Here is a 17,395-nt window from a genome sequence, read left to right as displayed (position 1 = left end):
TGGGATTCTCTGCCTCTAACCCTATTACAGGGGCTGAGCCACTGGCTTACTGGTGCTCTTCCATGCCATCCCTAGGAGGGGTGCGTCAATTGAGTGGGTTGAGTCACTGACGTGGTCTTCCTGTCCGGGTTGGCGCACACCATTGGGTTGTGCAGTTGCGGAGATCTTTGTGGGCTATACTCGGCCTGGTCTCAGGATGGTAAGTTGGTGGTTGAAGATATCCCTCTAGTGGTGTGGGGGCTGTGCATTGGCAAAGTGGGTGGGGTTATATATAGCCTGTTTGGCCCTGTCTGGGGGTATCGTCTGGGGGCCAGTGTCTCCCGACCCCTCCTGTCTCAGCCTCCAGTATTTAGTGTGTCGGGGGGCTAGGGTCAGTCTATTATATCTGGAGTATTTCTCCTGTCTTATCTGGCGTCCTGTGTGAATTTAAGTATGTTCTCTCTAATTATCTTTCTTTCTCTTGGAGGAACTGAGCCCTAGGACCATGCCTTAAGACTACCTGACGACTCCTTGCTGTGCTGCTGCTCCAGTTTCAACTGTTCTGCCTACGGCTATGGAACCCTGACCTGTTCACCGGACGTGCTACCTGTCCCAGACCTGCTGTTTTCAACTCTCTAGAGACAGCAGGAGCGGTAGATATACTCAACGATCGGCTATGAAAAGCCAACTGACATTTAATCCTGAGGTGCTGACCTGTTGCACCCTCAACAACCACTGATTATTATTATTATTTGACCCTGCTGGTCATCTATGAACATTTGAACATCTTGGCCATGTTCTGTTATAATCTCCACCAGCCCAGCCAGAAGAGGACTGGCACCCCTCATAGCCTGGTTCCTCTCTAGGTTTCTTCCTAGGTTCTGGCCTTTCTAGGGAGTTTTTCCTAGCCACCGTGCTTCTACACCTGCATTGCTTGCTGTTTAGGGTTTTAGGTTGGGTTTCTGTACAAACTCAGTGTCTCTTTGCTTGACATCATGGGAAAATCAAATTAAATCAGCAGAGACCTCAAAAAAAAAAGTAGACCTCCACACGTCTGGTTCATCCATGGGAGCAATTTCCAAACGACTGAAGGTACCACGTTCATCTGTACAAACAATAGTACGCAAGTATAAACGCCATGGGACCACGCAGCCGTCATACCGCTCAGGAAAGAGACGCGTTCTGTCTCCTAGAGATGAACATACTTTGGTGTGAAAAGTGCAAATCAATCCCAGAACAGCAGCAAAGGACCGTGTGACGATGCTGGAGGAAACAGGTACAAAAGTATCTATATCCACACTAAAACGAGTCCTATATCGACATAACCTGAAAGGCCGCTCAACAAGGAAGAAGCCACTGCTCCAAACCGCCATAAAAAAAAAGCCAGACTACAGGTTGCAACTGCACATTGGGACAAATCTCATACTTTTTGGAGAATTGTCCTCTGGTCTGATGAAGCAAAAATAGATATGTTTGGCCATAATGACCATCGTTCTGTTTGGAGGAAAAAAGGGTGAGCCTTGAAAGCCGAAGAACACCATCCCAACCGTGAAACACGAGGGTGGCAGCATCATGTTGTGGGGCTGCTTTGCTGCAGGAGGGATTGGTGCACTTCACAAAATAGATGGCATCACGAGGGAGGAAAATGATGTGGATATATTGAAGCAATATCTCAAGACATCAGTCAGGAAGTTAAAGCTTGGTCGCAAATGGGTCTTCCAAAATGGACAATGACCCCAAGCATACTTCCAAGGTTGTGGCAAAATTTGCTTAAGGACAACAAAGTCAAGGTATTGGAGTGGCCATCACAAAGCCCTGACCTCAATCCTATAGAAAATTTGAGAGCAGAACTGAAAAAGAGTCTGCGATTTAAGGAGGCCTACAAACTTGACTCAGTTACACCAGCTCTGTCAGGAGGAATGGGCCAAAATCCACCCAACTTATTGTGGGAAGCTGACCCAAATTAACTTTTTATGGCTGCAGGGGCAGTATTGAGTAGCTTGGATAAAAAGGTGCCCATATCAAACGGCCTACACCTCAGTCATAGTCGCTAATATTTGCATATTATTATTAGTATTGGATAGAAAACACTCTGAAGATTCTAAAACTGTTTGAATGATGTCTGAGTATAACAGAACTCATATTGGCAGGCAAAATCCTGAGTTGAAATCAAAACAGGAAGTCAGAAATCTGAGCTTGTATCTATTCACCAGAGTCCCCAATGAAATCCCCTTGCAATATGAATGATGTTGCACTGCCTATGGGTTCCACTAGACGTCAACCATCAATATAAATTATAATGGAGGCTTCTATGTTGTTGTGGGAGTGAATGAGAGCAGAATATATCAGCTGTCCATCAAGCAGCCATTTTGTGATTCCACTTTTTCCTCATGGTAGTCACTTGCGTTCCATTGCTCACGAAGACAAGAAGGAGTACTCCGGTTGGAACTTTATTGAAGCTATATGTTAAAAACATCCTAATGATTGATTCTGTACTTAGTTTGAAATGTTTCTTTGACCGGTAATATCACTTTTTGAAGTTTTTGTCCGATATAACGCTGACCAGAATTAGCGTTTGGATATGTATAGCAAACTCTCTAACAAAAGAAGGTATTTGGACATAAATAACGGACATTTTCGAACAAAACAAACATTTATTGTGGACCTGGGATTCCTGGAGTGCTTTCTGATGTAGAAGGGCATATTTATCATGTAGACGCCATCTTTGCGGCTGTGGTGTTTTTAAATTGAGCGCCGTCTCAGATTATTGCATGCATTTCTTTTTCCGTAAAGTTTTTTTGAAATCTGACACCGCGGTTGCATTAAGGAGAGGTATATCTATAATTCCAGGTGTATAACTATATTATCATCTACATTTATGATGAGTATTTCTGTTGAATGATGTGGCTATGCAAAATCACTTGATGTTTTTGGAACTAGTGAATCTAACGCGCCAATGTAAACTCAGATTTTTGTTACATAAATATGAACTTTATCAAACAAAACATGCATGTATTGTGTAACATGAAGTCCTATGAGTGTCATCTGATGAAGATAAAATTAATCACTAACCTTCAATTATCTTTATTTCTGTTTTTTGTGAAGGCTATATTTTGCTGGAAAATGGCTGTGCTTATTGTGGTTTGGTGGATAACTAACAATCGTTTGTAGTGCTTTCGCTGAAAAGCCTATTTGAAAAATCGGACACTTTGGTGGGATTAACAACGAAAGTAGATTTAAAATGATATAAGACATGTATGTTTTAGGAATTTCTGTGGTTTGAATTTTGGCGCCCTCTATTTTCACTGGTAGTTGTCATGTCGATCCCGGTATCGGGATTGCAGCCATAACAAGTTAAACAATTTAAAAGGCAATGCTACCAAATACTAATTGAGTGTATGTAAACTTCTGACCCACTGGGAATGTGATGAAAGAAATAAAAGCAGAAATAAATCACTACTATTATTCTGACACAAATAAAGTGGTGATCCTAATTTTACCTAGGACAGGGAATCTTTACTCTGATTAAATGTCAGGAATTGTGAAAAACTGAAATTAAATGTATTTGGCTAAGGTGTATGTAAACTTCCAACTTCAACTGTATGTGCTGTAGAATCGGCACATAGAAAATCTCTTCCCAACTATTTTGTAATCTGTATGGTGCAGCTGCCAATTTTTGGGTACTTAATAATGTTTACATGTCTTACATTACTCATATTACATAGTGTATTTTATACCATGTACTGCACCTTGCCTATGCCGCTTGGCCATCGCTCATCCATATACTTATATGTACATATTCTCATTTCCCCCTTTAGATGTGTGTATTAGGTAGTTGTTGGGGAATTGTTAGATTAATTGTTAGATATTACTGCACTGTTGGAACTAGAAGCGAAAGCATTTCGCTACACTCGCATTAACATCTGCTAACCATGTGTATGTGACCAATAACATTTGATTTGATGGGCCTCCCAGGTGGCGCAGTGGTCTAGGGCATTATACGTTTCTAATTTTGGTCAGAAAGTTATTGCAAGTTAAAGCGTACTGTTAGCTTGTGTATAATAGTATTTGTATCACAGTGGCTCTGCATTGCTAGTTGGTTAGCTTGAGCTACCTGTAGATTCATGCAGGGTATTAAAGTTATGAGTTGGGATTATGGAAGGCTGGACAATAGAATGAGTCAAAATTAACCCAAGGCTGAAAAATGGCAAAAGAACATTGCCTAAGCTGGAACACTAGCCCATAGCAAATTAATGGAATCAAACATTCGCAAAGCCTGTTTTGACTGGAGTGACACTTAGAATTACATTTTGCCTTAATGGCACCAACATTTTTTATCCCTTTCTTTTTACCACTACCATCTAGTCTTAGGACGAAACTGAAAAATAACTTGTGTAGGAAGTAAAACATCCGCACCCCAATGGTGCCAAGTGTGCTTATGTCTGCATAACGAGGAAGTAGGGGAAAAAAATCCAGAAATAGTCAGAAGTTGACTAGCATTTGATGACAACGGAATACACTGCCCAGCCTTACATAATTAGAAAGAGGAGATTCTCATGATTAAAAATGGCATCCAACTAAATTACACATTGTGAGATATTTGGCGAAATAGACAGACATACACTACCGTTCAAGTTTAGGGTCACTTAGAAATGTCCTTGCATTTGAAAGAAAATGCATTTTTTTGTCCATTAAAATAACATAAAATTGGTCAGAAATACAGTGTAGACATCGTTAATGTTGTAAATGACCATTGTGGCTGGAAACAGCTGATTTTTTTATGGAATATCTACATAGGCAGCAACCATCACACCTGTGTTCCAATGGCATGTTGTATTACCTAATCCAAGTTTATCATTTTAAAAAGGCTAATGTATCATTAGAAAACCCTTTTGCAATTTTGTTAGCATGGCTGAAAACTGTTGTCCTGATTAAAAAAGCAAAAAAAAAAAAAACTGTCCTTCTTTGGACTAGTTGAGTATCTGGAGCACCAGCATTTATGGGTTCGAATACTGGCTCAAAATGGTCAGAAACAAAGACCTTTCTTCTGAAACTCTTCAGTCTATTCTTGTTCTGAGAAATGAAAGCACTTTCTCACATGGAATAGCCAAAAAACTGAAGATCTCGTACAATGCTGTGTACTACTCTAAACAGTTGGTGTTAAAATACACCAGCGATGCTATTTTGGACCACCAGGCTGCTGATATCATGCAGCCTATAGTTTTTGTGTTTATACTTTTTCATAACAACAATGACAAGTTTGATGTCGGACGACAATAGAATGCAGTGACATCATGAACAACAACTGTCTACAGACATGTAGTATAAACCAGCTTTTAATCTTTGGTTGTTTAATACACTACTGTACTCATTCTGTTTAGCACATGGCCTCACATGTGACTCCTTAAAAAGAGATTGGTGGGGCTAAGGCTTAAGAGGGTGTGAACAATGCTGAACGTGTACAAAACGCTGTTAAGTATTTGTAGTTAACCGTATCAGTAATGTTAGTTCATCATATCTGAGATGTAGCTCCGCCCACTGGTGAAGTGGAGCAGAGCATGCTGGGTGATCTCTAGCTCAGAGAAGATCAGCTCGAGAGAAGTCAAGTGAGAGAAAGCTCCAGCCACCCGTGTTTTCCCACCAGTTAGCTTTCATTGTGTTAGCCAAGGCCAGTGTGCGTCCTTATTACATATCTTTCAGGTATTTATGTCTCTGCGACAATGTCCTATTTATGGTTACACTAATTAGTAGTTTCTACTGCGAGCTAGCTACTGTGAGCTGGCAAGCTCTGTTATGGTGGTTAGAGCATTGGGCCAGTAACTGAAAGGTTGCTGGATCGAATCCCTGAGCTGACAAGGTAAAAATCTGTCATTCTGCCCCTGAGCAAGGCAGATAACCCACTGTTCCCCGGGCCCCCGAAGGCGCGGATGTCGATTATGGCAGACCTTCAGACCTCTCTGATTCAGAGGGGTTGGGTTAAATGCGGAAGACACATTTCAGTTGAAGGCATTCAGTTGTACAACTAACTAGGTATCCCCCTTTCCCCCATATAATTTTGGACATTTAACCCTGTATTTGTATAGGATAATGTCCCCAAGTGCGTTTTTTATATGCCCTGTAATTGTATACGTAGGGTAAATCATTATATGGGTATAACATTGCATTTCACTGTTTAGAGGTATTCAAGTTCATTGTAGCCCTGTACTGAAGATGGTCCTATGCTTTGTAGTACACGTGCGGCGGCACCCTTTTGATCTTAAATTAATGCACTTATTTGTTTTATTACGCTGTATGTTATTGCCATGCATATTGTTTATGAGAGATTGTATTCTGTCATTCACCATCTTTATTTATCTCTTTACACATACATACACACACACACACACACGTTGAAGCAAGTTGCCAGACCACCAAGTACCTTAGCAGATCCATACTATATACGCTGTGCAGTGCTGTTCCGTGCCTGTGCATCTTCAGCGTTATTAAACCACCTCAATTTGAATCCTACCTGCCTGTCATCTGTGCCTTTACCAGCACATGGGAGCAAACACAAAGTAAAACCTAACCTAAAGAATATACAGTCCACCAAGTCCTCACTTACAGAATGGGTGTAGACAAAGAAGAGCTCTCCAGTAGGTGTACCAAAACATTCAAGAGCCAAAAGCGGGGTTACAAGTTTACCAACTTTCAAGGCAGAATTACTTTCCCATTTTTCTGCAATTGTAGTATATCATATACAATTTTCTAGCTCCGACTCTATACATTTATCCAATATAAAAAACACAATTTATTATTATTTTTTTTACATAATACCAAATCGAGCCGGTCGGTCGCATTTCATTTTCAAATAACTTAAAGTGAAAGGTTGTAATTGGAATAAAGGGGAAAAGGCACTTTTAATGAGTTTGGAATTAACTTTTGTATGACTGAAACCTTTAGTGAGAGGTTCAATACGTTCATATTTAATCATTTCAGCCCTCCGAATTCATATTCTTTATATAAAATAACCCTGTTTAATATTGTCTGGCGTGCCGTTCCAAATAATGTGGAATATGTTTTGCGCATATAATTTTTTTTAAAACAAGTAAATCGGTGTGGGCAGGGCCATAAGTAAAAATAGGTCAACTGGGATATGACTCAATTAAAATCCATTTAAAAAAAAAGGCATTTACCTTTCCATGGTAGCATCAGCTTATCTATTTTTATCTATTTCTGATTAAATGTATTGTGAGAGTGTATTTCGGGATATGAATACAGAATATGACCACTTCACCGTCAGACCATTTTATTGGTAAAATTATTTCATTTTTTAGCGATCCAATATGTAATATGGTACACTTATCATAATTTGGTTTTAATCCAGAGGTTAGACAAATGATCTAGATCCGTTAATGAGGTTGTGCAGGGATACAAGTTGTGGATATAAAAGAAAACATGAATTATCCACATACATTGACGCCTTTGATTTTAAGCCCTGGATTTCCAGCCCCTTGATGTTATTGTTGGAGCTCATTTTAATAGCTATTTGTTATGTCGATGACCATAACAGATAGATATGCCGATAATGGACAAAATCGTTTTACTGCGACAGTTGAAGACTTTCTGAGAAGTATTCATTATTTACCACACAACTTTAACCCATTGTATAAATTAAAATAGTCCAGGCATTCATTCATTTACTTTATATATATATATATATATATATATATATATATATATATATATATATATATATATATATATATATAAATTCTAGTCATACTTTATCGAATGCCTTTTTCAAAATCAGCTATGAATACCAGGCCTGGTTTCCCAGATTCTTCATATTGTTCTATAGTTTCTAATACTTGTCTTCTATTATCGCTTACATATCTTCCATTTAAAAAACCTGTCTGATTAGGATGAATAATATCCGACGATAACTTTTCAATTCTATGCATATTGCTAAAATTTTAGATAATTGAAGTGTAAGGGTCCTCCAGTTTACAGGTGTCTTAGAAGCATGTGTGCGTGAGAGAGCGAGACAGCAAGAAAAAGAGAATGTGTGTAAGCAAGTGTGGCAGACATGCAGGTAGAGGACACAGACATAGGAGGGGGCCTTGGGGCAGGATTAATTGCCCCGGGCACACAAGAAGGACAGGGGATAAATTGCTCTGGCAGGCAGTGTGGTGGTTGGGTGGGATAGGGAGAAGGGAGGAGTTACAGAGGGGTGTGTGCCGTGAGAGTGGGGGGTAGGATGCGGCTGGGGGTTAATTAAACTCCGGTGAAACGCTCATTCGTTATCGTGTTCATTTAATCTGCTGCCATGTTGCCGTTTTATCACTCATCCCTATCAGGACGTCATTCAGCTGATTGGGTTGACCCATCTTACCCCTGCACGGCACGCCTAGAGAGGGGGTAGGGACACGGCAGTCTGCCACAGAGAATAGCAGGTCAGCTCAGGTCCTCTAAGCCCACAGTCAACTCTCACATATTGTACTGAAATAAGTGTACTTCAAGCACATTTTCCAAATGACCAGGATGATGACGACGGACAGTGACGGCCAAACTCCCAAAGAACTCCTTTCCATAACAAGCGAAACGGGTGAGCAACAACCAGCAGCACAGCTCTGCTCCAAGGGCGTATACTGGCTCCATCTGAGTCTACACAGCAGAGAACCTGCCCAATCAGATCAGCAAGCAGGGCAGGAAAACAAGTGATTACACCATATCAAAGAAAACATGGTATTTTCGACTCCATTAAGTTCCCTTCACACTGTCGACAGTGTTGTGCTTCATGATTAATCATGTGTAGAGGCAGCAGCAGCTGAATGGCCTACTGGAGGCATCAACAAGATGCCTCAGGAACTCTGGAGGAGCTAGTGGGAGAGCCAGGAACTGTATCACATGGGTATTGATTTGGTAGTGTTGCATTGGAGTGCAGCAGTAGTAGTCGTAGCAGCTGTAGTAGCAGCAACAGAAAAGTAGTGAGGTATTATGGTTGTGAAAGGTTCTGTCATTTAATTTCAAATCCAATTGTATTAGTCACATGCGCCGAATAAAACAGGTGTAGACCTTACAGTGAAATGCTTACTTACGAGACCCAAATCAACAGTGCAGTTTAAAAAAAACACAGATAAGAATAAGAGATAAAAGTAGCAAGTAATTAAAGAGCAGCAGTAAAAAATAACAATATATACAGGGGTGTGCCGGTACAGAGTCAATGTGAGGGGGCACCGGTTAGTTGTATGTACATGTAGTTAGAGTTAAAGTGACTTTCTCATTTGTGCAATTTAGAAGGCATTCCAATTGCCACATTAAACTAAATTATTCAGTGTGGTAGGTAAAGCTGTGCATGAATAGCAGCAGAGGGTAGAGCTCTGATACATGTGACGGAAAGGAGACTAGTGAGAGCAGATGGTGGAGAGGAGATTGCTATTCTATTCTGGCTCTGTGGTGGTTGGCCTCTGCCACTGGTGGACATCAGCTTGGAACCAATCAGTCCTTAGCATTCTTGGACGGTCTCTTACCCCACGTCCTTCCAAACTTCCTCATGTTTAGGAGGGAAAGCGATGACTATGCACTGCTGTGGACAGTCTGCCTTCCCTTTCTCCCTCCCTCTGTCCCCCTCTCTCTCTCCCACTATGTCTGCTCCCCCTTTTCATGCTGAAAGAGAGCCAGTGCAGAGTGACCTTCAACCACACCCACAGGGAACCAAAGGAAAAAGGCAGAAGAGAGACAGAGAGAATGAAACTGGAAGGCATGAGAAGGGAGAGAAAGAGGAGAGCTGAGAGAAAAACAAACAAATTGAACCAAGGGAATGGAAAACCTCTGGAAGCCAGTGGAGCGAGAAGCCGATTGTGACAAGAATGATGACTCTCCTTCCCCTGTCTCACACACAGAGACGAGATAATAAAAAGGGAGATGGTTAAATGAGAAAGCCTTTGAGTTTAGAAGTGATGCTGAGAAGGTGGAGATTGATATGCATATGCATTCACTTAACGGAACACACAATGACAAGGTGAAGCAATGCATGCTCCTTGACTATCAAAATCATCCATTCCTAAACCCTTTAGGCCATAAGGCAGCCAGCTGGGACTGTTTTAAATCTACACTACAACAAGAAACAGGATGGTTTTGTTGTGTAACTAAAGACGGTAAGAAACAGAAGGGGTCTAATTAAAGTAGTAACATCTGCGTTTTGAGATGTGTCCATAGGCTACAGGCATCTCTCGCTCTACTTGGCTCCGTATATCTGAGTGCGTTCCGTATAAATTTCATTAGGGTACGGCACTGGCAGGGCAATCAAGGCTGTAACCTACTTCCATCTAATACCAATCCATTACGCTAGTTTTCATCAAAGTGGCATAATGATAATTACCATAACCGATGGACATAACTGTGGGCAACTACATTTATGCAGCGGTACCCTCGGTGTGTTAAGATTTCACTTAAGGACCAATGGAATGGTCTAAAATATATATATAAATATATATATTTTTTATTTATTTTTTAACTCCGCCTACCCGGGGCACTGGGCGATGCAAAACGAACTCACCCAGTGAGAGAGAACGAGGCGGGGAGCCGAGAGTATGTAACCTGCCTACAAATTAACACCGCAATCATAAACTCTAGCGGCGAGTTTCCTCATGTTTCTCTCTCGTGTCCTCGAGGTTTGCTTTACTGTCGATACTTATCTGGCCGTCTATTCCTGATCATCATTCCGCGTCAAGCAGCCGTCTACTTCTGAGCGACTTCGACAGCTCACAGAATACGGAGCCCGGCGAACAAGCCCGCACAGCTCCTTCCCGAATAACTGGATCTTCGGCTGCCAGACCGGAGAGCCAAGGTGTCAAATTCAATACGGACATACCAAGAGATGGATAATTCTGCGCCCACGATGACTGTGGGATAACTGTGCAAAATGACACGTTTATCTGATGACCGAAAAAGCAAAAGCGGCTTGACGTTTTAAATCTTACAAACTCGAAGATGGACAATTACTTTCCCCCTATTTTATCAGTATGATAAGATCGTCATAGCAGAGTGGGAGTTTGTTCAAATATTCCCGACAGACACACAGCATTATAGGTCTAACACAAAGCAACCGATGTAAAGACTAATTTAGGAATCACAGATTATCATTTTTGACCTTTAATGTTTATCCAGGGACCGTTCTAGTACGACTAATAGGCGACGTGGATCTCAATCAAACCAAGAGGAGCAGCGAAGAACGCATGCTTTGGGTAACTAGCTATCCACTACTTTGAAAGAGTTGAATTATGTATGCACGTATTAATAAAGAGTGATTATGTAACAGGTGGTGCATCATTAAAATGTACCATAAATGAATGAGTGACTAGGTGTTAAGTGTGTGGCTCCAACATAATGGTAGACAAAATCGCCCTTAGAGAAGGTATTTAAACAGATTTCTGTTAAAATGATCATTTGGGGTACATGCTCCAATACCTACAACCCCTACACATGTAATAGCTGTTCCCATAGGCGTACAAATGCCTCATGAGACATCAGCTGTTACTGCTGGATGGCAACTCAGTCACCTGGATGAGACACGATTTGCCAATACTATACCATTAGTTGGATGTTTTTTTTCCCCTCCACGTTTTACCTCCATAAATGAATTTAATTGAAGAGAAATCCCCTTTTCTCTCTAACAAGCAAGCACCTCAGGCTTTCACATAGCCCCATGTACAACTTAGGCTAGACTGAGCTATCTCCCCTCCTGCTGGGTAAGATTACATTGGATTTAGTTTGTAGTAAGACAAATATCCTGGGGATGTTTTTATATGAATTATAAGTCTAGAGCAATTCATCTTCCTTTTACCTGCCTCCCAGCGCACCTGGCAGACCACCAATATTAGAGGAAAACAGACGAGGTGTGTGTGTGTGTCTCCATGTGTGTAGGGGAGCTCATTTGAAAACCATAACAGATTACCTGGGTGATTGGCAAAAACACTCCTTTCTTCACAATACACACGACACGCATAACAAACAAGAAGGAAGTCTTTCTGTCCTTGTACACCGTCGGCTGAAGAATCACAAACAAAATGTTTATCTGTCCACCTTTACAGGCCCCATTCCTTACACTTGCAGCGGAAGCCTGAATCAGCCTGTCAGTTACAGTACGGCTTTCTAATGATAGGGATGATGAATCTGGTCATTATTGATGAGCAGAGTGGACACACGGCAGTCATCTGGGCCGCTCACTCAGAACAAAATCAATGTGCGTTGACAAGCCGTCACAACACAAACACAGGCTGACAGAGGAATGCCAGGGTTCCAGGGTACAATTTAAGACGCACATAGAATTGCCAACAGGCGTGTTGGGAATGAGAAAGGCAAACACACTGTCTGGGGTAGCAGACTACCTTTCTCCTTCCACTGACTGCAGTTTGGGGGGGTGGGGGTTTGTTCAGATAAAACATTTTTCAATTCCAATATTCTCACAGTCAGCGGCTTGGTACACTAGAATCCATTCAATTCCAGCACTGATAATCAGGACGCAGTGAAACAAAAATGTATGATAATCAGATATTAGTGAAGCTGACATTTGTGCCCCTCCTCTTCGTTTCCTCACCATGCCCCTAGGAGGATTAGTCAGTCAGTCTAGGTCTTTTTCTCACCCATCCATTTTTCACTCCTCTGTTCCAGATATTAAAGTGTTTAATTTCCTCTGATCCCTGGTGATGAATACATTTAAATCTATTCATACACAGAGCAGGCGTAAGATGCCATGTCTTCTTTAGCTGCCTGCGTCAACATCTTTATGTCTGCAGCTTCCTCTTCATCACTTTTGGCTTTCATCTCATCTCCCCTCCAACTCTCTCCAAGCAGAGTTAATTTATGAACTATTACCATCATGCAGTAATACTTTATTAGGCATGTAGACAGCCAAGAGCATATATCTTACTTTCAATCCCCTCTCACAAGTCTCTCCTGCAGACCCTTTGACAGTCCCTCTCGCTCAGTGGATGACAGGGCTCAGATGAGCGGTGCATTGAAAAGATTGATGCCTGTCGTCAGTCAGAAGCAGACATAAACACACGTTATTAGCTCTGTTCATTTGTTCCCCTATGGCCGTGGAGCCCACAATCGTTTCGCTCGATCACACCCTCAAATGTTGCCATTATGGGATATCTGAGGTGGTAATGATTTCATTTTAAAATGCCAGATCTCATGGCGGTGTTGACACCCTCGACGGTGCTAGTCAGATGGCCGACAACCCTCCTCAGCTCTCCTGGCTCCTCAATACGATAAGGAGAGGAGTGTTTGATTTCACCGTAAAGTCTGATAATTTCACACTCCCAATCAATACTGAGGTTTTATACTGTTCACTGCTGAAATATGGCACATAATTAGCCAATTAGAATGGCTTACACACACACACACACACACACACACACGTGTGTTCATGAACACACAAGCAATTACCGTCAAAAACATCTCAGAACAAATATTAATAAGAGACGTTATTAATATTCAGCCCAAATGAGAAGGCAATTTTCTGCCAATTTAAGACTGCGGCAGGCAGCAACAATGAGAATCAAACAGGCCGAGTAAACAGGAAGGAGAAAAAAAGATTTACTGCACTTTAACACAATTAATTAATAATGAATAAAGGTAAGACCACCCAAGCAAAACACCATGGAAGGAAACCTGTGTCATACTCAAGAGTTTTAGCCATGGCGCCGGGAGGGGTTGAAACTTTCATCGCCGAAGAGACCCATTTAAATTAAAAAGCCGCAGAGGAGTGAGAACTAACACCTCAGGATGTATGACCAGGGAAGAACGGCCTCTGACCCAAAGCTCACTGCTGAACTGACATCAAAATTATCTTTATCCATAGCAACAAGCAAAAAAGAATGACTAACATCACTTAAGTAGACAAGAGTCGTGAAGAAAGCTTTTGTCTATCATGCAAGGGAAATTCACTTTGGCAAATGAATGAGGTCAGAGTCTAGACGGGAACAAAACAGTTCCTATATTTTGTATTATTTCCCTTCTCTCAGCTTTGTCATGTTTCTGTGTTCCTCTCCCAGGCATGGTGCCTACGCCCCAGGTGTGCGTATCAACCCTGGTCACGGTGAGCACCATGGCAGTGGTCGACCTCTACCTGCTGGAGCAGAGCATGCTGGGAGCCCGTGGCAAGGCCGGGCCCGGCGTGTGGCCGTGTGCCGCTGTGTTGCTAGGTGACCTGGGCTTCCTGCTGGCTCTGCGTTTCGTGTCGGCGGGAGTGGTGTCTGAAGCGCACTCGCCTCGCCGAGGCTTTGCCAACGCACTCTGGTTCCTCTTCCTGTCCCTGCTCCAGCTCAAACTCTTCTTTGTCTGCCAGAACTACCGAATGGAACGCCGACCGCCTGACCCCCTGGCCAGGAAGACGCTCACCTTGCTGCTGTCAGTCTGCCTGCCCTCCCTGTTCCTCATCCTGACTGGGGCTGACAACATGACGCCCCTGCGAAGGAAACAGGAAGTGCGGGGGAGGCTGCTCTGGGTTGTGGTGGACCTGCTGGATGTTCTGGACCTGCAGGCAGGGCTGTGGGAAGCCCACACAGGGGCCACTGACCTGGGGGTGCCCCTGTGGGCCGAAGGCCTGGTGTTCTTCTATTGCTATGCCCTGCTGCTGCTGCTGCCCTGCGTGGCCCTCACAGAGCTGGGGGCCGCAGCCCTGCCGGGACAGAGGGGGCCCCGTAAGGAGGCCCTGTACCCCTGGCTTAGCCTGGTCACCATCAATGTGTTCACAATGGCCCTCAGGGGCACAGGCATGCTGTGGTACAGGGACCCCAGGGTCTCGACAGTGTTCTTGGGGAAGAACCTGCTGGCCCTGGCTGTGAAGCTGAGCTCTGCCTGGGAGAGGCACAAGCAAGGTGGGAGCAGGGGGACAGGGATGGGGGCCGGGGCGGGAGTAGAGTCAAGTATGGACTCCACCCTGGCAACTCAGAGCTCAGAGCAGACAGAAGTCCAAGCCCAAGGCAAAACCACCCCCAGGCCACCCTCTCGCAACCACACAATGTCCCGCTCCCACAGCCACTCCGTGTCACACATCAGTCTGGATCCCACAGAGACCTCTCTGGGCCCTTCCTTCATCTCCCATGAACTCTAGAAACTGTCCAGACAGACAGCTTAACAGCTGAAGCCGAGCTATCGGAACTCCCCAGTTAGGGAAGCATTTAGCACTGAATAGTGAAGACCGTTGGCCTCACACAGACGAACAAACTAAAAACAACACGTACACCCCATGCTCTGTGGACCAGCCAAGGCAATCACATCAGTAACTCATTCAATTAGCTCACTTTGGTTAAAGGGATGATTTATCCACCCCTGGGTCCTGGCAGCATGTAGTATTTGGTTATCCGAGGGAGAGAGAAGGCTCAGGGCTGGGGCAGAGTGAGAGATGTACAGCGAAGAAGTGCCTCGCTTTTCAAGGAGCTACAATCCTCAGTACTGGTTCCACACAGACATGATTTGCGTCATATGGGACTCAGACATAATACCATGGTGTGAGTCAGTGTGTGTACTGTGAAAGCTCTTCCACAGCTCTTGTCAGCTACACCTCCAGGACAGCTTCTAAACTGTAATAAAGTGTTTCATACTCACAGGCTCAGACACTTTATTGGCCATGTGTGGGAGGGTATTGGCAGCCTGTCACCACAACATTGGAGAAGACAGGATCAGAGGCTGACCATTCACAGTTAGTGACATCTAGTATACCCCTGAGGCCCTCTAACTTTCAAAACATCCACTGCATCAAAGCAAATGTGTTTACCCTTTACATATTCAGTGAAAACTTCAGCATTTCTTTGTTGAAGATACAGGCCGATGTTATGGATCGGGAGCTGCTGGGGTGAAGCCCTCCACACATCTGAGGCAGGCAGTGCAATGTGCGAAGAGAGAGTGACAGACAGCGGAACAGCTATCATTTATCACAATTAGACCAGCAGCACCAGCCTGATAGGCATGCAGTGATCCTTCAGCCAGTCATCTGGCTGCTGGTCCAGCTTTAAGGTTTCAACAGTAGAGCCTGCAGATGTGCTAAAGTTTGTGTGTGTGTGTGTGCTGAGCGATTAATCATCATATTTTATTTTTTTCAATTATTAAACAACTAATTGAACGATGTCGGTTCAATTACTTGAATTCCATTTATTTTTTGTGTGAGCCCAACACGCTGTTTCTCAAATCATTCACGAAAGAAATCAAGTCAAGAACTATGTGGGATGCTAGGCTGAAGGGTGTTGTAGTGTTCACTAAGCAAATATTCAACTTAGTTCAGCACAGAAATGTGGTAATTAACTACAATTACCATAATCCACTGCGCCAGCTTTTTCACTCGCCAAAATCAGCCCAATGCATTTCTATGGGCTTATTTTGAAGCTAAACTTGCAACCTGCCTTCCCGCCTTTGGGACAACACCCCTTGTTAGGGCAGCGACATGAGAATATCACCATTATATACAGATCTCTGTACGGATACAATTTTACGCCTGCTATGTTAGGTTTAGATATACACAGACCGTATGAGAAAGGAATGTACACAACGAGGGACAGAGACAGTTCTGGAAAGTATGCCTCATCTACTTTGAAGAAGTAGTAAAATGATTGACAGGCAGGCACCTCTACAGCATACTTAGGCAGGCAAGCTAAATAGGATGACTACAGACAGTCCAGTATGAGGAGAACATAACAGATGGTCTGGCTGGCTGACTGCTATTGCCTGAGCAGAGATTAAAAAGAATAAAGCAGTCAAATAAAACAAAGTAATATAAACTGAAATATTGAATGTCATAGTAATATCCTATTGAGGTCTACCTGATCAGAGACAATAGAATATTTTCAATATTTTGAATGCTCACCATTTGGGGCTTTGGAAGTCTATTAATTAATAAACTCTGAAATCATTGTAACGTCATTATTTCGTGATGCATTTCATGTTTTTTTATTTTTTTAATGATCGAACCGAAACCGACCTCAAAAAGCACTAATCGCTCAGCACTAGTGTGAGAGAGAGAGGAAGTGCTGTTTTTAGGATAGGAAAGGGTCTATTCAATCTCCATCAGTGGTTCCTAATGCACTCCGCACCGCTTCTGCCTCCCCTCTAACCATTAATGCTCCTATTCACTGAAATTGGGACCCATTTGTCTAAATGCTAAGAGCTTATACACACAGCTTTATGCTTGATTTACAGGATGCGCTAAGAGACACACACACACACACAGTTACCAGTAAAGCCATTCCTCCAGGGAGTTTCTCTGTAGTTTTGAGAGAGACGGGGAAACGTCGGAGATGTGTTCAGATCAGTAGACCGGGAGTCCGCTTCGCTCTCTCTCTTTCATCTCTCGCTCCCTTACTCTCTCTCCATTTCTAAACTACGCATTCTGGATGCACTCCCAGTTGGCCAACGTCTCTCATATTTCTGATATAAA

The 17,395-nt window shown here is 43.0% G+C and overlaps 2 protein-coding genes across 8 annotated transcripts in view; one reads left to right on the top strand and one right to left on the bottom strand.

Moving 5' to 3' along the window:
* Positions 1-17,395, bottom strand: part of LOC110504976 (uncharacterized) — a 60,732-nt gene that overhangs the window by 24,669 nt on the left and 18,668 nt on the right. The gene's annotated exons all lie outside the window — the stretch shown is intronic.
* On the top strand, positions 10,479-16,880 carry LOC110504974 (transmembrane protein 121). Its single transcript, XM_021583891.3, has 2 exons — positions 10,479-11,204; positions 14,019-16,880. The coding sequence occupies exon 2, from the start codon at positions 14,021-14,023 to the stop codon at positions 15,077-15,079; it is 1,059 nt and encodes a 352-aa protein (XP_021439566.3). The 5' UTR covers positions 10,479-11,204; positions 14,019-14,020; the 3' UTR covers positions 15,080-16,880.

The sequence above is a fragment of the Oncorhynchus mykiss genome, chromosome 25 (genome assembly GCF_057628025.1).
Source record: "Oncorhynchus mykiss isolate SJ-2025 chromosome 25, ASM5762802v1, whole genome shotgun sequence".
Classification (NCBI taxonomy): domain Eukaryota; kingdom Metazoa; phylum Chordata; class Actinopteri; order Salmoniformes; family Salmonidae; genus Oncorhynchus; species Oncorhynchus mykiss.
The sequence above is the reverse complement of the archived record's forward strand: the minus strand, read 5'-3'. Positions and strand labels throughout refer to the sequence as shown.